Source organism: Achroia grisella, unplaced genomic scaffold (assembly GCF_030625045.1).
Source record: "Achroia grisella isolate CSIRO2021 unplaced genomic scaffold, CSIRO_AGI_Agris_v1 utg1240, whole genome shotgun sequence".
Taxonomy (NCBI): Eukaryota; Metazoa; Arthropoda; class Insecta; order Lepidoptera; family Pyralidae; genus Achroia; species Achroia grisella.
Window position 1 is genome coordinate 524,396 of NW_026712603.1, and position 25,149 is coordinate 549,544.

At 35.3% G+C, this 25,149-nt stretch overlaps 1 protein-coding gene across 1 annotated transcript; it reads right to left on the bottom strand.

Annotated features, from left to right (window-relative positions):
* Positions 1-254: 254 nt before the first annotated feature.
* On the bottom strand, positions 255-23,222 carry LOC131854578 (coronin-7-like). Its single transcript, XM_059205695.1, has 23 exons — positions 23,141-23,222; positions 22,281-22,650; positions 17,574-17,760; positions 17,105-17,308; positions 15,976-16,197; positions 15,318-15,445; positions 14,777-14,914; positions 12,454-13,056; positions 11,346-11,454; positions 10,639-10,758; positions 9,786-9,906; positions 8,901-8,999; positions 8,494-8,591; positions 7,114-7,227; positions 6,472-6,714; positions 5,379-5,638; positions 4,874-4,995; positions 4,095-4,233; positions 3,068-3,199; positions 2,512-2,586; positions 1,813-1,948; positions 1,001-1,113; positions 255-558 (listed from the first exon to the last, which is right to left on the bottom strand). The coding sequence occupies exons 2-23, from the start codon at positions 22,587-22,589 to the stop codon at positions 466-468; spliced, it is 3,765 nt and encodes a 1,254-aa protein (XP_059061678.1). The 5' UTR covers positions 22,590-22,650; positions 23,141-23,222; the 3' UTR covers positions 255-465.
* Between the last annotated feature and the right edge of the window lie 1,927 nt (positions 23,223-25,149).

Below are 25,149 nucleotides of genomic sequence, written 5' to 3' on the forward strand. Positions count from 1 at the left end.
ACTTGTTAATAAGAGCAATTGACAGTGTGCTTTAGCTGTAAACAAATAAAGGTTGTTTTTACCAAAACGTAAACGTATTTAGAATTACCGCCTATTTCTTTGACATTTAAAGTATATGTCAGACAGTTAAGTTTAAAATTAAACAATTATATTATGTTAAAATAAGGACCTTCCCTCATTACCTTTATATAGTACAAAATATGATGATATATGTAGTTAGTGTCAGGAGTCTTTTATAAATATTGGGCCTTATTCCATTTGAATAAAGCTCATATCCGCGCTTAAATATATCTTAGAAATATATATTACACCCATTCAAACGATTTGAGTGTTAAGCTTACATAAACCAAAATGTTTTTTTCTCGCTCCATATATTAATCATTGAATTTTGCCGTATAATATTTGGGGTATAAACCAACCGTGTTGGGGAGCCTCGATACTAAGCTACAATTGCACTTCGGAGCCCTACTGGTCCCACTCGGCCTCTTCCACTCCCTCCATACTGTCTTGTTCCAATTTGAGATCCATTTGCAGTTTCGCGCTCATCGATTTCATTATCTATAACAAATGTCATTAATTGTAAATAGTAATTTTGGTCAAAACAGTGTTTCCCGACCTTTTTTTGAGTTTCTACTATCTATTAGCTATTTAAGAAGTGTTAGCAATTGTAAATACGAAACCAATATGTGACATGTTAGAAAAGGACAAACAGCATGTATGTATGTACTGCTTACAAAATTTTAGTCTTGTAATCTATGAAGTTGTCTATACCATAAACAACGGTTTTTGCTAATGCTGGAAACCGGATGTTGTTGACTCTTATTCTTCTGACAAAATGTACTATGTGTATTGTAATATAACAAAAAAAATGGTTTAGGAATTAGTAATCTCCCTATAAATTGATTACCTCTACTAAGAAAATCTGGCAAAAAAATCAACTCCTACATTTCTCTATGTTATCTTATGTTTATTTATTATTATTTATAAGTGTATAACTTACACTGTCTTCCTTCTCTTTAGGATTCAACGGCACATGGGCCTTGATCAGGTCAGGTTTGGGTTTCTGCTGAGATTTCTCTGGTCGCGGCGTCGATGGTGTCGTATGCGCAGATACTGCAAGTATATTATGATTCTTAGTACTTATAACTTCTACTTATCTTATATCGTAATAGAGAATCAGTCGTAAGGAGTGTACCAAGCCATAAAGCAAGAAATTAAATTATCATCAAGAAATCGGAGATATGAAAATATTTTTTAAATGTTTCATAACAAATATAATTACGTGAATGTGCAGTGTATGAAGTTTTAAAAAAATAGTTTTGAATGTCTTAGTTTTGAATCCGTGTATTTTTCTACAGGTTGCAGTTGTACTGCTACAAAATCGGTCTGGGTAGATAGGTTGTTGTAGGCTGACCACAAGCAAGGCGGTCAGACCGGCCAGAGAGTGTGTGGTGTGCGGTGTGCGGTGTGCGGTGTGTGGTGTGTGGTGTGTTGTGTGTTGTGTGCGGTGTGCGGTGTGCGGTGTGTGGTGTGTGGTGTGTGGTGTGTGGTGTGTGGTGTGTGGTGTGTGGTGTGTGGTGTGTGGTGTGTGGTGTGTGGTGTGTGGTGTGTGGTGTGTGGTGTGTGGTGTGTGGTGTGTGGTGTGTGGTGTGTGGTGTGTGGTGTGTGGTGTGTGGTGTGTGGTGTGTGTGTGTGGTGTGTGTGTGTGGTGTGGTGTGTGTGTGTGGTGTGTGGTGTGTGGTGTGTGTGTGGTGCGGTGTGCGGTGTGCGGTGTGCGGTGTGCGGTGTGCGGTGTGCGGTGCGTGTACTGACGGGGCTCCATGCCGGGCGGCTGCAGGCTGGCCACCCGCGGTGCGACGGTGGCGCCGCGGAGCCAGTCGGCGGCGGCCTGCCACGGCTCCCACGTCACCGCCGTCGGCGGGAACAGGTCGTCTTGGAACAGCTCGCTCTGGTGACAACCGTTTATATATTACTACCTGCCACCCACATCGTTTATATTTTCTGAGATAAAAGGTAACCTATCCATATTCACGTCAAATATCTAACTGATAGACAATCACTTACGCATTTGTATCTATAAAAAATATTACAGTTTAGACAAATATTTATTATGATTTTTTATTAATGTTCAAACACAATTGTATTATAAATAAATGACTATAATATTACTATGGATTCAAATGTATTAAATATTCTATATCGTACTACTTTAGGTAGGCTATTCTATCACCAAACAGAATGATTGCTTTTAGCAATAAAACCGCCTTATTGTAACGATACATGTGTCCTTGTTATATTGTTTGTGCTTCTTCTTTACGGTATGTTGCAAATAAAGTATATTCTATCTATCTATCCTAATAATCATCATAATAAACATCTCATAAAGATTTTAGCTATTGAAATCTTTATACTAAGCAACAAAACACGTATTCAAATTAAGAATGTCAAAAATTAATTCAATTTCCTGATTTTTTAAATCATACTATTTAAGTTTATAAAAAATAAATTTACCTTTATTCTGGGCACTGTGAACGACAACGGCTCGATATTACCGTTTGTAAGTCGCAACGCTCGCGCGAATTCAACCTAAAAAAGTAATAATGATTGAATAGTTTACTATTTTCGTTAGTATTACTATTGTGGCGCTATGGAATGGATTCAAAAACTATATATCCATATAAATAATACAAATTAAATACAATTTTGAAAAGAGTAGTGAAACCATGAAATAAAAGAAAAATGGGCATACCGTTTTGGATATAACTTGAAAGGAAGTAAAGTTATTGCTACTATAAAATCCATACACAAACAGAATTATAATATTATAGTGGCTCGATGCAGGTATTTTAGGCGTATTTGTGGACTCCTTTATTTGGGACCATTTACAAAATATATGCATAAAACGATTTGGTTGATGTATAATCTAATAATATTGAATGCAGTGCATGAGACATGCAATGCAATATAAAAAGGTAATTTGGAGCACAAAAAGAATATCAATTTACAAAACAAAATTATCAAGTTCATTGTAGTCCCAACTTTTGGAACCACTGTCATCCAGGTGTACCTTTTCGACGGCGAGTAAGTTCTTGTGCAGGAAGCTGATCCCCTGGTGAAGAGTGGTCGCGCGGTGGTGAGACAGCGGGACCACGAATGGCGCCTCGCACGTCACCTCGTAGCAGTAGATCGTCGAATCGCCCTGACCAAACCACACATTCAGAAATATGTTTGATATGTTACTAGAGCCTGTATTTATGTTCAAGTTTGTTGTGTATATAGGTATTTTATTATAATAAAAGTAAATTGCAGACATCACTACATAGTATAAAACTAAGTCGCTGTCGATGTCTGTCCCTTCCTAAGTATGCTTAAATCTTAAAACTACGCAACGGATTTTGAAGCGATTTTTTAAATAGATAGAGAAATTCTATAGGAAGGTTTATATATATATACTACATGAACACCTGTGCGAAGCCGGGGCGAGTAGCTAGTAAACAGTATAAATTTATAATGAAGAGGACAACAACTAATCAGTATTTCTGAGAAGATATTTTGTGGTATTTTATGTTCCCGCGCAAACATAATGTGCCACAGATGCACAATATTGCACGGCGCACAGCCGCAGTAGGATGACGAGCGCGTCAAAGCTGTATGCGCGATGTTAATACTAGTATGTGTATTAACAACATCAAACTATTGCATTAACTCACAATGTGCCATTCGAGCGATTTAATTTCAGCCCAAGTCTTAGACGAGGGCGTAATAGAGCCGATTGTGTTAAATACGGACGTGTTATCGTACGTTTCTCAACACACTTGATTTTAAATTAAGTCAACAATAAATATGTAATGCACAATGTTGCTTTCCCGCGTTTTACTTTTTTAAATAAGCGCGCGGCCTGCTGGCTGGCCAGGCGCGGCGGTCAGTTCAAAATTGATAAAAAATAGCAAATAAAGCGGTAGTAAATATTCCATGTAACTTCACTATTTGGGTTTATAACTCACGTGTTTATGAGCTGCTTTATATATAGAAAACCAGTGAAATTAGATCCACTTTACGAGCAAGTGTGTTATTACATAGAAAATGTGTATTACCCGTCCAGTTAGAAACAGGGTCCCCGAATCATGGTCGATGTAGGTCTGCAATATGGCCGGAGACACGTCCAGCCCCACAGTACACAGCGGCGCGGACAGATCACTAGCGCAGTACAATAAGATCTGACGCTCTGACACTCTGTAACAAACCACATCACTATTACTACACACGACTATGATATACAGAGTAAGCTTTAACGCTTGTTCACTCGACAAATTGTACAAAGAAAAATATTAACAAAATAATAGTTAATATTATCAATGAGTCTGGTAAATTATGAAACTTTATGGCTGCATAGAGTTTCTTAACTTATGGTCCACAAGAGTATGGAGGTTCGTAACTCATCTCTGGACCATTTATGTAACTATAAAAAAAATGCTAAATGTAGTGACCACTGTCACCATAATTATACTGAATGAATTAAACACCTCGAGCGTGTGAAACTACTTTATAACTGTAGTACCCACATATAGTTACTTTATAATTACCCACAACACCCAAGTTTGAAAGGTCGATACAAGGTTTTTTGAGGGAGTCTCGGAACTCTGATATAATCTTGCATATTATTATATATCTAGAAATCCATTAGTTTTATTTAATTTACATCAAGTGTGTAATTTTTAAATTAGAATAATTTTAATTACGAGATCGGTAAAATTAAATCACTTTATATGGCAACAAATAATTAGTTTTCTTCTTCATTACACCTAATGAATAGCTGAAATGGTGATGATGGTGATGACGATCACCATCATCATCACCATGTACAAGTACGTACTTGTCGAAGCCGGTGACGACGAGATGAGTGTCGCCGAGTGCCCACACGATGCGTGCGCCGCGACCTCCAGCTGGCCCTTTTCCGCTGCGTATTGCTTCCGTTGACGCTCGTGGCTCAAATACCTACATATATATATTATAATTTAAATCCTGTCATATATATACAAATAAATATACAAATTGTCCCGAAACCAAACTGCTTCTGGATAGTTAAAAAAAAATTGGATGTTTATAAGATGGCAATAGTTCCACGTTTACATGCCACTACTTATTTTTAAGTTTAGTCATAAATTTGAACAACAAATGTATGGTATGGTGGTACCATGTAGTGGAAAATTGGCTTCGAATTCCACTTTATGGGATTGTACTGCTAACCAATATGCTTCACTGTGAGTGATAGAACTCACAGTGAAGCATATTGGTTCAGTAAGGAAGACTTTCCTGACTTTTTGCTGACATTTTACATGCCAGTTTATGGAAAATTGTTACATATAATATGAGCATACCCTGATCAGACCATCCTTGCAGACTGTAGCGAGGTATTCTCCACTTTGCGACCAGTCAATAGCAAAGATCTGATCTGTGTGGCCAGTGAGGGTGATGGCAGGTTTCGGTTCCTGCTCGCTAAGATCCCATATCTTAACGGTGAGATCGTGAGCGGCTGTGGTGAGCAGATCTGATGCGGTCGGGTGGAATCGGATGAGGTAGATCTTGTCGGGATGAGCGGAGAACGTGCGTGCAGGTTCGTTGGTTGATTCTTGTAGACCTGTGGGACACACCAAGAGATTAAACAGATTTGTTACCCCATAATTTAATAATGCATATTTTTTTAATTACTATAGACTACCGACCACACATTCGTATATTTATTTATTTACTTCTTAGGATTACCAAAATAAGATACAGTAATACAACATGTCGTGCTTCTATATATATTAATGGTCTTACAACTAACTGTTTTTAAGTAACCACAGCATGTTTTGTCTAGTTACGAGTACTTTATGAGAATACCATTATGAATTTTGTGTCGTCAACTTCATGTAGACGGCGTCAATAAATTGTAGTGATACATATGAAGTGTAAGTGAAATATATCGGTATATATGTAGGCAGTCGTCGAACGTAAGAATAGAGATATTCACGAAATTACTAACTACTATAGTAATCGTATAGTAAATTGTTGTTACTATACGGTACACAATTTTAGTTACGCTTTATATATATTATGTATAGAGCGTAATCAAAATTGTGTACCGTTGTTGAATATGATCTATTTACGCACGAGGCCGTCGCCGAAAGTGACAATAGAGATATCCACGGAGACGACCATTTAGTATAGTAACTGTTGAGGAAATCGTAGTGATACATGTGCGTCATTGAAATATAGAGGTACTAGCGGTGCCCGCGGTTTCATCCGCATTAAATTTCAATAAAAAAAATATAGGCTACGTGTTATTCTGCATATCAGCATATACATAAATCAATTTTCAACAAAATGTGCTCAGTAGTTTTCGCATGAAAGAGTAATAAACATCCATACTCACAAACTAATCAGGTTTATAACGTTATTAAGTTCGAGACGTGTGGGTAGAGTGCGTACCGTGGTCGGGTATGATCCACTCGCGCACGAGTCCGTCGTCGCAGGCGACCAGCAGCCGGGTGTCGGTGAAGGGGTCCCAGGCCCAGTCCTGCAGCGGCGCGGGGTGCAGCAGCGCGGCGGGCTGGCGGGCGGCGGGCGGCGCGGGGGGCGCGGCGGCGCGCGGGGAGGCGCCGGCCGGCAGCTCCACCACGCCCACGCGCCCGCCGCCGCCGCCCAGCGGCACCGCGCACCGCACGCCGTTCGCTGCACACACCACACCACACCACAGTATAGTTGATGAGTGCCTCTAGGTCTAGTCCGCGAGACAGAAGTTAATGTAGTTGATGAGTTCCTCTAGGTCAATGTTTTCTAACGTGGAGTCTACGCGCCACAGGGGAGCAATTCGAAAATGGACTCCATTAAAATCATGCGGAATGTAAATTTCAATTATTAGTCAAAGATGAGATATGGCACTAAAAAAGATGAAAAACACTGCTCTAGGTCAAAAATTTGTAAAATTATAAAGATAATCTAGAAATGGACGTGTCCATTACATCTATACAGATCGCAGTGCTACTAATCTCTTTAACACTGAGTAACCCAAATCCCTTTATAAAAAAAATAAAATGGTTCTATCCTAAGCTACTAGTATTTAACACTTACCATAAAATCCATTGCACTCTCCAGAGATTTGTCTGCTTATATTCTTAATATTTTCAATATGTGTAGACTTGTGGCCTGGTGTCCCTTTTAAGTGGCGGAATTTCGACACTTTGCCTATTGACAAAACAAAATATTTTAATTATAAATTATACAATAAAAACAGACAATTGAACTATATTAACCTTTTTTTGCAACCCACGATTAAGAGAATACCAATGTTTAATTGATGTGACTGAAGAGCTTCTAAACAAACTCGAACGCCTTTAAAATCTAACAAGTAAATTCGATCTATTTTTATATTCATCTTATATATAAAATTCTCGTGTCAAAATGTTAGTTACCATACTCCTTCGAAACGGTGATCGATTTTTATAAAATTTTATATGCATATTCAGTAGGTCTGAGAATGGGTTACTATCTATTTTTCATACCCCTAAGTGTTTTTTTATATAATGTGGCATTAAAAAGTACGCTAGTAACGCTAAATTTCCAGCCGTCTATCACCAATCCCTATTTTTAATAGCGATTTTAGTTTATATGGCAAAACAGACTCCATATTCCTTTTCGACGTGATCCTTTCCTGGAGTTTGAAAAATAATTATCATATGCAATGTTAATTGTTTTATGTTTGTATATTTTTCGGCATATTTATGTATGATTCTGTTATTATATTATATTAATAATAAAATATTTATTTATGAAATACATATTATTAAAAAATGTAGGTAGGCACTTTTTGCATACCCACCGTTTTCCCTACCATGGTTACCAAAACCACATTTTACAAACAGACACGCGCGCGCGACGCTCCGAAATATAATTAAAAAGATGTGGTGAAATAAAGTGCATAACGAGTGAATTTATACTAGGACCCTGGTACGTGCCGAATAAAATTTAAACCCTCAGAGCATCAAAAGGTATGGACTGACAATAATCACGCACGCTTCCATTTTTTTCCCTAACTCATATATTCAATATGTATTGATATTCTCGCATTATTTATATATTTCATATACTGTTTTAAACTTGACGCGGTCATTATTTATACGTATAATTAGTAGGGATCTTACCACGTTTTATATTTATTTGCTGAGTTCCCGATATTTCGGTAGTGTTTCAACCACCATGCAAATGAACTCAGCAAATAAATATAAAACGTGGTAAGATCCCGTGATTTTTACTAATTATACGTATTTATATATTTAGTATTGTTTTGTCTTTACAACACTCACGCATGAGTATTATTCGATGCCCGTCACCGTCACTGTCACAACGCCAACCTAGGGCTGGAAGAGATATCTTTCTATATTAAATACAAAGATACTTTCCATATTAGTATAAATTTTTAATATTTCTATAACATGTTCATTTGTAACTCACCAAACACAGTGGAAGTGCGCTTCGTGGTGACATTTGGAACAGAGGCGCGCTTGTCTTCGCGATCTGGACTCTTGCGGGACTTCAACGAGTCTCGGCGTCTGTAATAATAAGACATTTAGCACAAATAAAGAGAGCGTCGTCGAGAGAGAGTCGTGTGCTGACTTAAAAGGGGCTTTGTTTGAATCTGGCCTATACCAGAAATTTTGTTGGGACACTAATATCAAAAATATTATTATTATTATTCTGCCACTGCTTTTACTCTATAAATTATAAGTGTACGAAATTTCATACTTCTGTGTCTGGGCAAAAAGGGATACAAAGTTTTTGCTTCACGTATAAATACAATGATAGTCGAAAAGCTTCCATATGATGGCCCTGTGTGATATGAAAAAGATGAAAAATGTAACCTGAGGGGCGCGGGCGACGGGGGCGTGTCGGATTCAACGGCCACGCTCACCGACCGCGACTCGTACGCACGCCGCCGCTCAGCGATCGACTGGTTCCCGCTGTACACACGCGACACATACACATACACAGAACAAACATTACCCAATGGGGGGAAGGGAATTGTTAGTAATGTGGACTAATAAATCCATTGCAAGCAATGAACCATGTCAGGTTGACCTCTTCATGGTTCCGCCTGGAAATCTGGTAAATGTAATTGCCATGTGCGAAAATGGACTAACTGACCGTTAGGCGGGTGTACCATTCCGTTCCAAAAAAACATTACCCAATGCACAAACAAATAGCGAAACGCACACATAACCAATGTTGTTTATACATTATAAGATACGATCCCACCACCACTTGTTTTTTATATGTTCTTTAGAAGCCATCCACTACGTCACACGCATTTCAAGATTTTCCACCATTTTGCCGTCTTTGTCACACTTATGAAACTCCCCCCACCCTACTGAATGTGACGCAACATGTTGTACACCTAAAAATTTTTAAATACAAACAGAGCGTTTAATACTTGCATTCGATCGTCTGGTGAAGCTATAAAAGTCAGCTGCGGCCAACAGTATTGGAATAGATCGAAGAAAATTAATTTAGAACCGTTCTTATCTTATCTAATACCATGTCATACTTTCACAACCCCTCTTCGTCTCCCCTAGTTTGTGGCATAATTTAAACTGTATATGTTATTATGCGAAAATAATCCATTTTAATCTGGTATATTAGTATTGTGAATTATTAGTAAGATTATATATTTTTTTCTTCAGTCTACAAAAATAGGCTAGGGAAATAATAGTAAGTACAGATTATTTGTTTCAAATAATTTAACTCACTCTGTAGTCTCGAACAGTTTTCGCCTCTCGGCCGTGCTTGGTGTCTTCGGTCTGTACCCAGAGTCTGAAGAATTCACTTCTTCTTCTAAGCTCGTATCTGATTTACCATTTGTGTATTCCTCTGTAACAAGTAAATCATAATAATGTTAGTTGTTGTACTATTTTTAATTAACATACATTAATTGGGACAAACTGAAAGCTTTTGAATTAGTTCAAAAGATGATATGAAAAATGAAGAAATATTTTGAAAAGGATTAAAAAAAAGAGACAGATCAGAAATATTATTGAAAACAGGCGGAAAAAAATGTTGTGTCACGAAATGGCGTTCTTATAGCGAAACCAAGAGATACATCAAGTAATTTTCTCTGCAACAATAGTCACTCATTATTGGAACATACTGAAAAGTAGTTCATAGTAATACAAAAATAATAATATTATCAAAGGAATAACAGAAGGAAAGAGGGGAAGGAATATCAAGACAGCTATATCAAGCAGATCAACGAAGAAGTCCTAGTCGTGTAGTAACGACAACTAAAGAGGTTAAAATCGTTGCAAATGGCAAAACTCTACCGACGAGAACCCGGCTTAAATTGGGAATGGAATGTATTTTATTGTTAAGTGTTAGGGATTAACAACTGTAAACTCTATTCATATTTTCATTATTTTTAAATTTATATGTTTATTATTTTTAAATTTATTTACTTTTAGAACTGTTCTATTTATATGTTATGTTGTTTAATATTTCACTTATTGTCTACTAGTTCGCAGCAGCATTGTAATAATATTGTACCATCCAAATCTACCATCTAACTAGACACCAACACAGTCCACCGATCTGTTACAAGTGGCTTACCTTTGGTAGCTACTTCCACGTCGCTAGTTGGAGATAGGGACTTATCCTTCTCATCTGTGGAATCCTTTGCGATGGGTGTTGACGTCACCGGAGTGGTTGCTGATGTAATTGGTGATGTCGCTGTAACAAACACATATACCATATGTATAATATACATAACAATACTGTATAAACGGGACATTTTTTTATGTAACTTGATTGGTAATCATGTTATTCTCCGTGTTGTTGTTCTCGGTGGTCTAGCGGTTTAGCACACCGCTCTTTTTCCGATCCGGTCGGGGGTTCAATTGCTCGCACGGTGCATTTGTATTCATGAGAACGGTCTGGTGTTTTCTATGTATATTATGTTTGCACTTACAAAAAGCATTACTAAGTATTTATATCAGTTGTCTAGTACCTATAAACCAAGTTCTGCTTAGCTTGGGACTAGAAGGCGCTGTGTGTATTGTGTAGGGTTATTATTATTCAAAATTGTATGGCTTACAATATATTGTGCATTAACTTATGGAAACACCTAAAGTGTCTCTAGTCTCCACCTCTAGACTTGAAGCTGACTACTCAGGGGCGGACTAAGGTCAATCGAGGCACGTGACTAAGGCCCGTATTTTATATTATTTGAAAATAAGCCCAGAATTATAATATTACCTAGAACCTGCTTTAGCCTTAGTCCGCCACTGTGGCTATTCCATGGATATATATGTACTCACCAGAGTCAGACTTGGTCATGCCGGGCACGGCGGGTACTGAGAACACCTTGTCGAACGAGAAATCCTCACTGCCAGACGACGTGGAGAACGGCTTAGGGCCCAGACGAGGCTGTACGATGTTTCAAAAAACGATAATTATTAATAGATTTTCTAAGCTAGAAACTTAGAAAAATCATTATACTTATTTCTACATATGCAGAAATATTTGCCACATCTTTTTGTATAGCATACAATCAGAACACGAAAAAATTATTTATTATTATTGAGTTCCCAATATTTCGGTAGTAGCGTTACACGTGTAGTGTTACACGGGTAGCCCATTTAACAAGCCCGTAATCTTGGCGGTTATAACACTGCCGAAATATCAACCAAACCAAAGGCCGTCTGGAAGAGATTGCGTTACATATAAGACCGCCTTTTATACCTGCTTCTTTCCTCAAGATTTTATCTTATTTTTCATTGTATCTACTTTTAATGTTTGTGCAATAAAGCATTACAAATTAATAAATAAAATCTACACAATAATCCCATTCATTTTGCCATATTAAGATTTTGCCTTTCATACTTGATAACTTCTCAACAGAACATGTATAGTATAAAAACATTATTAGTCATTTTAATATATTTTTCACTTTAAATCACATTTAAAATTAATAAAACCATGCATAATGTCTTTTAACAGATAAAACGCAAAATTAACAAACATATTCAAAATCAGTGGTAAAACAATATAAACATTATTCGCGGCGATCTGACAAGCCGCAACAAATAAAGCAATTATATGTTAAAATAAAAGACGTTTTAATGTAAATGTCAGAAATCAAATATTTGCAATATTTATCTGTATTAAACGACCATTTTTTTTTATTATCTAGAAACACAAATTATAATTTATATTAACTAGAAACACAGATATACATTTCATTTTAAAATAATTAACTTATATTAAAAATTGTTGTGATTAAAAATTAAATAATAAAATATTGTAACCTTACCCTCGCATTTATTATTAAAAAAAATGTAATATAAATATAATGATAGAACATAAAACAAAAGCATACTAAAACAGTATCTACTGCAATCACATCATAACAAATCTAAATAATACCTTATAACCAGAGATTGGTACTGTTGTCGTTCTAGGTTTAGGCTTGGGAGCTTCTGTATGCTCCTCTCCAGCTCCTGGCTCTGAAATCGAAGATCTTGGCAAGGGTTTTGGCACTTGTATAGGTATACCATTAATGAGACTATTACTTCTCGACAACGAAGTCTCATTAGAATCTGAGCTGTCGGTCTTTTCTATAACCTTTTCGGTCTTCTGCGCTATCCTCTCCGTATTATCCGTGGCCTTTTCAGTATTGTCGTCTGTCTTTTCAATGTTTTCAGCCAATTCTTTTTCAGCATCAATAGCTTTTTTATCTATGAAGTTATCATGACCATTATCAATGATCTTCTTATGAAATCCGTTGGTATCTTTTGAGTCTGTAATTTTTGGCTCCCTGTTTTTTTGCCGTTCCATATCTTTGATTAGGTCTTTAACGTTGACGAAATCTATGCGGTCTTCGTCTATGGGTTCGGGTTGAGGTTTGACGACTGGTTTTACTGGTTCGTCGACTTGAACTGGAGTAATGGGTTTCTTGTTGTCAACTTTCTTTGGAGGTGGCATCGCTAGGATAGTATTTACAAGCTCTTCTAAGTTTCCTCTATGCACCTGAAATTGAAATTTATATTACAGATGTAAATTGTGTAATACGAATTCAGCTTACTTCGTAAATTATTGTTCACTTTAGATGTGTAAACCTAATAACATTTATCGAGCTGTTTTATCTTATACTTTCAAATTATACTTATACATCACTAAACGAGGGTATATGCTATCAATTATCTCAATAAAGTAGACGATACCGAAGGTAACAACTAGTTTATAGACAGTTTTCTATATTTGAAAGAAATGACAAGACACTCGCAATTGTAAAAATGGTCTTGAGACTAGTTTATTTTTTAAAATAAATTAAATTAAATTGTGGGATTTTATTTAAAAACATACTGGAAACTCTATATAAATGTAGATATAGATTCTGTATAAATGACAAAATAATGGGTTCCCGGTCTCATAACATATGAAGCAAATAAAATCTAGATACAGTAGTTTCGTTTTGCGTATCTAGATTACAGAATTTAAACTAATTGCAAATCAGTTTATCTATCTTCTCTATCTACTTTATACTAATAATAATATATTAATAATAGTAATTATAGAATATAAAACTATACCTACCATCATTATATATATTGTATAATGGATTAAGCAGTCTATTTTTAAACAATATCCCAACATCATCAATCAAACAGTTTGATGTAACTATTAGTTTTATGGGTGTATACTTGACCATAGATAATAAAAATAAAACAAGCAAAACAAACCACATCTAGTCAATGTTGGTAGCATTGACATTAATGCAATCATATATGAAAAAGAAGTACTTACGCTACACAAATAACCCCAGGCATTCAGATTCCAACTACATTCCATACTACACTAACACCAACTACAAAAAAAGAATTAAAAAAAAATAAAAACCGCATAATAGAACCACGAAAATAAAACGAACACAAAATAAAACAAAACATCACACACACAACTCAACTTACCTTTGTGAATTTAATAACGCAACGGTTAATATTTTTACAAAAAAACTTGATCAGAGTATGAATAACTTTTTTTCAAGTTGTATAGTCTAAACAAAAATACATAATCACGTTGTAACTATTTAATGGTTTCCATAAATAAATAAAGTTTAATTATAAGCAAAATGACTTTTAAAGCAGACATAGATATAAAATTGCCAATCCCCACCATGCATAATAATATCTAATGATTGGGCTCATGCGTTTGCGTATATTTCAAACAAATAATTATATTAACAAAGGTGTAATGTCAAATAAATCGAATCTAAATATTTCATACATGTTTAATACTGCACATAAAATAGAAAAAGAATATGTATGGCAACACAGCCAGCATCTGGTCAATGTGACCAATTTCCTTCCGGTTGGAAACTTCTATAAAAGTTAAGGTTGTATAAAGCAGTAGACAACCTGTTAAAATAAATTTCCTAAATAATATGAACCTTAAAAGTTATAAAGCTTTAAAAGTTCTAATTCTATAAAAAAACATTTGCGAGGGTCCTATTCGCCTACCCGCCCTTGGAACCGCAGCTGACTTTTACTAGGCTTCCTAACACAAATATCTTAACCATTTTAGAAATTTAGAGAGAGAAATGATTTACGAAATTAGGTCTTGTGTTTGGTTACTATACAATTATTTATTTATTATTGTAGTATATTTTTCGCATGTATTTTATAAAATACACAGAATATATTCTGTGTGTGTTAACATACAGATATAGAACAAAAGACGATGCAATTACCTGTGAATTGTTGGCGTCAGGATGCATGGAGATGTTGGGCAACGGATGGTCTTGATTCTGCAGCCACATGGGTGCGCTGAGGTAAGTTACTGCGCCACTCGTCTCCGGGTACAGGTCCGCGTGGTAATCCCGATAACTCTGCAACACATAACCTCAAATATTAAAGCTTAAAATATATCAACGATCTGGAAACCAATTCCAATCAATATTGGAATTGGTTTCCAGTTTTCATTACGTAATTTTAGCACGTGGACAACTGAACTTTTCCCAAGACTAATAAAATAGACCTACAGATATGTGCGTTAATTCTGAAACCCATTCTCAAATATTCAAACATAAGATATATTAAGCCAGACGATCACGAAACCAATTCCGATTTGAATTATGATGTAATCACATTTTCACTTACTAAATATCCCGTTAATATAAATTATAAAGTATCTTAAAATCGTTATTTACCTTCCTCTATTAAAAAAGTAGTTTGTTTTTAATCATGGCAGCAAATACATGTAAAAATAAATATGTTTAAGAACATACTGACCTTCCTGGGCACCTGGTACATAATGGGTACCACAGTCGAGCTGGCGAGTTGCAGCACGCGGTTCACCTCGGCCTCCATCACACGCAGCGCTCGTTTTGGCACCAAACACGCGCCCTTCGTTTGTTCACCTAGTTAGTAAAAAAAGCAGAAAAAAGCTGTCACAGGGAGGGTCCCATTTTGATATTTATAAGAATAGATTTGGTCCCCGCCGTTAACTATAGGCTTCCAAGCTATATTCGAACTCCATTCAATGCCTGATGATGCCTCGTTTATAGGCGAAACACGTTGTAATATGGGTGTAAACGCAATAATGGTCGGAATTTGTTCACTATTAGAGAAGGTAGTAACGGTAGTCAATTTTGTGCACTGAATATTAGACTCTAGACTCCATTCAATGCCAGATGATGGCTCGTTCAGAGGCGAAACACGTCGCAATATGGGAGTAGACTCAATAACGGTCGGAGTCACCCTCAGAGAAGGTCGTAACGGTAGTTAGGTTTCCGCACTGAATCTTTGTGATCTTATACATGCTAATTGTATTAGAATTATACAAAATAATATTAAGAAGCCATATGGTGTTAAGACTACCAAATGTACTATTACTTATTGTATTGTGTGCATTAAAGTTACAAATATATATACGAGTATATATACTCACCCGAGTGCCTCAACCCCTCTATAAGATATGGCTCCCGATCAGTCAACTCCATGTAGAGTATGGTGGTATCTCCCTTTCCAGCCAAGAACAGCATGTTCGTGTCCGGGTCGAACAAAGGCATCAGGATCCCAGTGGAGCAGTCCAGTTCCAACGTCTTCTGGGTTTGCGACAGGTTACGTACATCACGGATCATGATCTGACGAAGTCTGGCAGAATCAAAACCTGTTAATGAATAATAAAAATAACTTATTTACAGAATTTCGTCCTCACAGACTTCCAAGATACATAGATGTTTATTTGCTTGTACATAGTATTTAGATCTTAAGGATAAATGTCACTTTTTGTATGGGCGGGGCCATATACCTTTATAGATAAACGAAAAAATCACTGTAATAATAGAGTAATCCGAGTAGAGCTTAAAGTAGATAGTTACGGCAAAATTTCGATTGAAAGTATTGCTATCGCGCTTGGGTGAGAGGAGACTCGAGGTCTCTGAATAGAGATAGAACGAATACTGAAGAATAGCTACATCGTCATTTTTATTCATCTTAAAATAAAGATCGAATATAGTACAGTAGCATATTCGCCTCACAATCAGTAGCTTGTTTGCTATTTATTCTAAGAATTACAAATCTAGTGTATTCTTAAATTTATAAATCTAGTGTAATAAATACACTCTTGTAGAGTGCCATCAACAAATATTAAATTGCCGACTCATGTGACGACTCAATTAGATGCAAGTGCTCAACAAATGTTCGCGACAATTTCAAAAACTACTGAACAGATTTAGACACGATCAACAGAGTAATTCCCAACGAAGGTACAAAGTCACTTGACGGCCTCGGTGGTCTAGTTTAGTAAACTGCCTTACTCCCGTATTTTCCATGTATATTATTATATTTGAAAAAAAAATATATCAGTTGTGTTGTGCCCGTAACACAAGCTATGCATAGCTTGAAACTGAGATATTATTATTATTACTAGGGGATTGTCCATTAATCACGTGAGGTTTGAAAGGGGAGTGAAAAAAATACACGTGATGTTGGAGGGGGTAAAAATAATGTAGCATAGTGTTCTACCACCCGTGATAGGTTCGTGATAAAACTGAACAAATATAATAAAAACAGACCGGTAGTTAATATACGATCCTGATCTCCGAGCCACACGACCCTGCTGTCCTTGATATTCTGATGACTGTTGGCCACATCCACGACTGCAGTGGATGCTCTCGGATCAATGATGCGTACTTTCTTGTCCTTGCATGACGTCACGATCAGTCGTCCATCTTTCTTCCACGACGAGGACTGAATCACCTCACCGTGATCTCTATTAACTGTAAAATTTATATGTTACAAGACATTTGTTTACTGACATTGGATGTTTATTTTAAAACATACTCATCTCAGCAAACTATACTCCTAGTGTCTTAACTACACTGAATACACTTTTATATTTGTTTTTGTTTAATAAAAATAAATAAAACGTAGTAAGCTGATATAGTATGATATTACTTAAATTTACATACAAATAATGACCACCAAATTAAAAAAATATATATTTTGTACCTTGGTTATTACTATTTGTTATAAAAAAGTTACCGAAAGCTTCCTTCTGCTTGGTCAAATCCCATAAAGCGAGTTCATGTCCGGACGCGACATGTATTAACCCATCAGCCACTGGGTGGAATCCAACATTCTCCACTCGCCGTTGCTTCTGCGAGAGTGTGCACTCAGCAGTGGACAGCGACTCCTTGAGACCCTCTGGTGGGATGTGCCAAACTTTCACCTACGACAAGACAGATTCCGATTAATGTAAATGTAATTATATGTGGAAAAGAGAAGGAAGTTATTTCCTCTCTAGCACACAATGCTGGCGTCATGGAGCCATTACGTTGTAACTGGCAAATGAAAAGAGTAATTGGGAAGACAAACGGTACGGTACGGTAATAGTAAATACTATAGCGGCAGGATTTGTTAGAACGCACTTATGTCTGGAACTGGATCAAAGGATTTTCGCCGTCGTAATTTCTATCCGCGTAAGTATAAAGTGATCCAGGTGGTATTTTATGCCAAAGGTAATGCTATCAACAATTTGCTTTATTAACTTTAAAATCGCTTATTTTTATACAATTTTAATTGGGGCACTTAAGTAGTCTTTTTTTATAATATATCTATGGTTCAGACAGGACATACTTTAATAATATAGGTAGTCTAGTGCAGTTTATAGAGATCCTGCGAAGGGCATACAGGTAATCCCATTAGATAATAATTATTAACATGGGTCGATGCATTCAAGAGGAACGATAACTCCGTAAATACTGCTGTCCATTACCTCATAAATGTTATCTATATTGTTAATGTATCATATCTGACGTCTTTATGACTTCCTATCGTTATCGTACATCCACCATTACCTGACCAATAGGTCCAGTGACTAATTCACTAGGAATTAAGTAGGATAGATAACCAAGGGAGACTGTGTGTGTGTAATACGACTCGACATTACTAGCAAAACTACTATAATGTATTGGAAATATATTGGAATATGGTAGATTATTGTATAATATAGTATAATAGTCGTTTAATAGCTACTAAACTAAATTACTAACAATCACATTTCATTCATTAGCAGGTCATACAGACCAATTGTGATTATTACAATACAAATAAATAACCCTAGACAATTAACACAGCACCGTCTAGTCCCACGGTAGGCAGAGCTTGTGTTATGGGTACTGACAACTACAGACAACTAATATAAATACTTAGATAATTTTTTTGAATAGATACATAATATAGTAAGATAACATCTAGACCATACACACAATCATAGTCATGAATAGAAATGTTTGCGCCGTGCGAGGAATCAAAACCACGACCGTCGGAGACAAAGCGTGCAAAACCTAGGCTTAGCACACCGCTACCGTCAAACCACCACCGATGCCGTCAAAACGACGGAATATGAGACTTAAAAAATGAACCGATCGATCTAACGTATATTTGTTCACTCCACCAAAATTGTAATTTATCACAGTATTTACCAATTAAATTAAAGAAATCAAGCGAATTCTATCATTTTCTACAACCCGTAATCTGCTGAAGCCAACATCACCTACCATCTGAGCATTCGAGCCGCATCATCACGTACCATTTGGTATGTGATGATGCGGCTCGAATATTATATAATATAAAAGGACTTATTATGATGGTATATGCTAGTTGCCAAAACATAATATACATTCTATTAAAGCAAAACTATGTTATTTAAACCCGTGACTTTACCTATCTATATTTCAGATACTGTTATCAATGCATATTACGATTATATTGACTTCAAATAATAATATGATAAAAATGTAACATCTCAATATGATATTATTTAATATTGGAGACAAAACAAATGTTATATAAGTAAAATTAAGTAGTAAGAAATTTAGTATATCACATTTGTTTCCTATTTCCTTTATTATTGTAAAAAAACTTCTTTACACATTGTATTCATTGAAAAGGAAACATCATGTTTAGTTAAAGTTAGTTAAAACATCAGTCAATTCATTGAGCAAATTTTATTTCTTTCCTTCTTTCTTTCTTTCAAAGCCTAATACTCAGTAATTGATTACTTAAATGACAAATATGCATGGGAATAGTTGTTCATGTACGGATTTTCACAGTGCAAATGATAGAAAAAAAAATTGTGAATTTCGTTTAGCATCTTCCTCAAAGTTTCATAAATTGCCAATTTCCGAATGTTCAAACTATATAAAACGTTTACAAAGTCAATTGTTCTTTTAAACCATCATACAGTTTATAAGATTGATGCAAAATAATGATATTTTTTTTTAATCTAAATGACATGGCAACAATATGGTGGAATACCACCATGGAAATCACAACTCCATATCACATCTGTAGTACTCAAAGTATGTTATCATATTGGACTGGTTGCCATATCTAACACTTCAACTGAAACAAATCTCAAGTTAAACTATTGAACAAATTTGTCTGAATACCTTACTCAGACAAGTTTATACAATAGCTTAACTTTATTAGCCTTTTTGTTATTTTTAATAGATAATATATATATATATATATATATATATAAATAAAATTGCAGTGATTGTTTGTATTATTGAAATCACAGTTTTTTACTAAATGCATATGAATATAAATACGGTACATACACCAAAATGAACAATTTTGTCTGTCTGTCTGTTTGTTCTGGCTAATTTCTGAAATGGCTGGGTCGATTTTGACGGGACTTTTTTTGGCAGTTAGCTAATGTAATAAGGAGTAACTTAGGCTACTTTTATTTTAGAAAAATAAAGTTAAATTCCACACAGACGAAGTCGCGAGAACAGCTGGTCAATAATAAGAACAATACCTATAAAAAATAAAATAATATCTAGATAGAATGTATTCAGCATTCTATTAATATATTGTTATATATATATAAAATATTATTAACACTTTTTATTATTATAAATATAATAAATTATTATTGTTTCCCTATAGCCTCCCATTATCATAACAACATGATTAATTCACTTTAGCTTTAGTACAAACAGTGATTTATTACAGGGAACATTTCATACTTAATTCAAATTATCTGACCTTATAATTCTTCAATATATACAGACAAATTACAATAATATTTTCCAATAAAATAAACAAATATGTCTTCTCCATTTCCTAGGAGATAGAAGAAAATACTTTAACAAATAGAATAGAATAGTCATAGGTTTTTTTTTTAATTTATTGATCAGAAATTGTAATAGAATAGAATAGAATAGAATAGAAAATCATTTATTCAAATAAACTTAATTTATGCACTTTTGAATAGTCATAACAATTTTTTTTACTCGTTCGGAAAGCTGTCTCAGCACAAGAAGAACGAGCAAGTAACTTGTGTGTTGCTCTTTTAAATAATCCTTGTAAGTTTACATTTACAAGTTGAAAGGTGTGAATACAAACTCCAACAAGCACTAATTTTTTGGGTCAAATATAAATATGCAATAAGATTAAATCAGTCGTAGTGATAAGAGCAGACCAGTCCCTATAAGCAGCACTCGTTCACGAGTATGACGGATGAGCCAGCCATCACTGCGCTCGACCATATTTTAGGGAGCCCAATGACCCGGCCCACCACGCCGCCACATGTCTGGACATTTTAGTGAGCATGACTACTCATTCCACTCGAACACGTCACAGCTACAAAAATTACTATATGGTAGTTACAGTATTCGCACTTTACATGAGGATGCATGCGGCAATCAATACAAAAGCCGCTACGCTATCATATATCAAGAAAGCAGTATGAAAAATAAATTATAATGTTGTCTGCAAATATACTTATTCTTGCTATATATTGCTATCATCTATAAATTCATCTATCTTATTATAGGCTTTTTTACATAACATCTAAGATTTTCCTTGTATACATAATATTTTCACAAATGTACTGTGAGACAACGGTGTAGATATTTGATTCTTTAAAGCATTGACGTAATGACTCTCTAGAACCCATACCATAATATTCAGAACACTATCTCATCACAAGAAAAATGAGCTAGAAACTGCGAGGATAAGAACTAAGTTTCTTGTCAGTTCTTCTTAGCTCAGAAGCATTCCGAACTGACAGTAGATCAAACATATCATAAGTCTGCAATAGACCTATAGGAATAAACATATTTGGATTTCATTGATCTTTTGATTTGATTTTATTCATAAATATTTTCTCACTAAACTATTGCATATCAAAAGATTTCTTGCAATGAAATAGAACATATTATTTAATCTGGTTTGCAGTTATATTTAGAAATATGGATGTGCAATTAATGAATATTTCTGTACAAACTGTGTGTGGATTTCTAGGTCAATGTGACCTTGATACACTACCTCATTTTTCATTACAGTGCATAAATCTCAACTGAAATAAGTAACATATGAAAGGAACACTTCCAATGCTCCACTGACCAAGTAGGTTATACATGACACACAAATTCTAAAACAATTTTGCAACACAAAAAAATGCTCCTTCATATTTCTACCATCAAGCTACTGCTCTGAAAGAGGTTCTGGTTTGAAAGAAGAGACATGGCAATGAAATTACAGGGTAAAGAGACATCACTTGATCTTTAGAAATTGTAATATATGAAGTACACTAAAGGATTACAAATGATTTGCAATGCTATCTATGCTAGTCTTTTTATATTATATATATACATAATGCAATTATTGGCAGTGTTGTATCAATTATATGGGGCTCTACTGTTGCCATTTAATATATAAAATAAACAATAAACTCACCAATGAATCCTGTGAGCCTGTAAGTAGTAATCCATCATGGAATGGTGAAAACTCCATATCTGTAATAGTATCTGAATGGGCATGAAGCAATGGCATCGTTTTGCTTTTCCTCCCGCAGTCATCGAGTGGTAACACCGCAAGACTGGAGCCAACATGCTCCCAGTTGAATGCCATGAAAGCAGCCGATGCACAAATGTTGTTCCCATACGTCTGGTAGGAGCCTACACATATATCTCTGATACATGCTTCAGGCTTGGGTACTATAGGTGCAGCATTTTTATATTTCGAAGCTTTGAACCGCCACGCCATTTTTGTCCACTTTTAAATGTTAATCAGTCTTTTATCGGAATGTACGTGCAGGCGATGTAAGCTGAAACAAAGGCAACATATGAAATACACGAAAAAAATTAAAATTAAAATACATATTTATGTACTAATAAAAATTCTAAGTTAAATAACTTTTTGCTAAATAAACTGTAGCAGAAAGGCTCTTTCTTAACACATACCTAATTAACAACTAGAATATTTACATAAAATAATGATTTCAGATTTAAACACAAATTCTGGACAAACAATAGGATTGTTCTATTTCAAGATAACAGAACGGTAGCACTGAGTATTAGACTTCCATTTCCAAAATATTATTTCATTTTCAATGACCACAAAATTTAATTCAATACTAAACCAAAACAGTACTATAGAAAATCGAAAAATTAATAAACACATCTTTGTTTTGAATAACTAGACCGGCTGTCCACCGGAAATGGCCTAAATTTTTATTATAGTAAGAGCAATTATATTGGAAAATATTACATAGGAAATGAATATTATTACAACAATATTTTTAACAATCCACTGACCTTTAGTGCGTATAAAATATCCTGTAATACGAATTTTTGCAAGACACTCCCCCTAAACGTCCGCCATTTCAAAGCGACATAGTGGTGGATCGATAATTTTTAGAAACGTCAATGTTTAGCTGTTTGTTTATTTTTGTATACGTTTTTAAAATCTTGTGATATAAAATTAACAGTCCATTTATATTACAATAAAAATGTATTTTAATCAATATTAGATTTAATCATCGAAAATCAGTAAAGAACGAAAACTTGTTAAATATATATTAACGTATTTGTAACTTTTTTTTATTAATTCATTAACCAACATTTCGACACATAGCAATAACAACAAATTTGTTATCGTTATTTTGCTGAGAGTGCGATAAAGTGCTATTTTGATTTAAATTCCCAAATAGGTTTTTTCTATTACTAAAATTTATTTGACTACAAATTATTGATGTAATACGACTGTATTGCAGTTTTAGCGGAAAATGTTTGTTATTAGTACTATTATTAGTATTTACTAAAAGTACTAACGAAATCCTTAAAAGTTGTTAATCGCTAATTTAAAACTTTTTCATTGTATGTTTCTTTCACATCACTACAGTACGTTTAGTTTTACGCACGTATAGAAACATGTAAACAGAATAAGTGGAATATAACAGGTCATATATTGCCTATAATGGAATGTTTTTTAAGGTATTAACAACGTCCAGAAAAATGGTGCTCAAATTTGACCACCATTTTGGCCAATTTTGTGGGTGTGTCCCTCAGTACTACCTGTATTACTTACTTAGTAAATAATCTCTATCCGGGTATTCATGGGCCTCAAGCATTTGCTACTTACCCGGGCAAACTGCAGGAGTGGGCAATCCCTGCGTCGTTCTTTTTCGCCCTATAATATCACGCAACCGTCTGACGATGATCATTTTAAATTAAAAAACAATATTGTCATTATTTGCCAGATTTGCTCAACCCGACGCTCTATCACGAATGACGGGACTCTTCGGTGGAGAGCGGTAGCGCAGTTTTCGATGAGTTCGATGGAGCGTGAACCCTTAGGTTATGGACAATCAGGTCTATCGACGTAGTTCGAAATAGTATTGTATATCAATATATAGATCGGCACTACAATCAGTAAAAGTCTGCAACAGTAGCAGTAGCGATCCTGGTGACATGGTAAAGCATTTAATTTAACTTAATTTCCACAGAAAAAAAATATCCACTAACCGTAAACCGAGTGGGGAAGGTTGTTAGAAATGTCGACTACCTAATAACCCGATTGCTAACAATATACATGTCAGGTTACTTTCACCTGGTTTCTTCAGGAAACCATCGTGATAATTTCCTGGTGAATTTGCCTCGATAACTGACCTGACTTCATAGTCATCTGATATGAATATAGTATAGAATTATTAATTAAAACTAGATTTACCCATTATTAGGCTTTAATAAACTAAAAATTGTACACGACTATTTGACAGATAAAATGTAACTAAAATCTTCTTCTTATATTTAATGGCTTCACGACATTCACCCGTGCCTTAGAAATCTGTTTGATAATCTTGGAACCGATTAGGTGGGCGACGTAGCCTGGTGGAACGACGTGAAGATATATTTGCCTCAGCAGGGGATGGAAGTGCAGGAAATTGATCTGTAAGAGATTGATTAGTAGGAGATTCTTCTGCGGGAGATTGGTCTGTTAGAAATTGGTCAGCAGTAGATTGATCAGTATTAAATGATTCAGTTTCTGCGTTCGGGTTCTGTTCTCTTACAGGTTCATTTAACAAAGGAGGATTAGCTGGAGCCAAGTACCTATTTGAAATTGCAGTTTCTCGACCATTCTGCAAACGCACTTGAGAATAATGTGGGTTTACATTAAGTACCTCTACTTCTTCTACAAACGGATCGTACTTACTCTTCCTCACAAGATTTTTCATGAACACTGTACTTCCTTCCGTTAGCCATGTTGGCATTGATTGGCCATTGGATGACCTTCGTGGATGAGAAAACATTCTCTCGTGGGGTGT

Coding starts and splice junctions, on each gene's coding strand:
- LOC131854578 (XM_059205695.1), bottom strand. CDS start 22,589: ATGGCGTGGCGGTTCAAAGCTTCGAAATATAAAAATGCTGCACCTATA. Junction 5,639..6,471: donor GTGGATCATACCCGACCACG/GTACGCACTCTA, acceptor TGTGTCCCACAG/GTCTACAAGAATCAACCAAC. Junction 4,996..5,378: donor GCAAGGATGGTCTGATCAGG/GTATGCTCATAT, acceptor ATATATATGTAG/GTATTTGAGCCACGAGCGTC.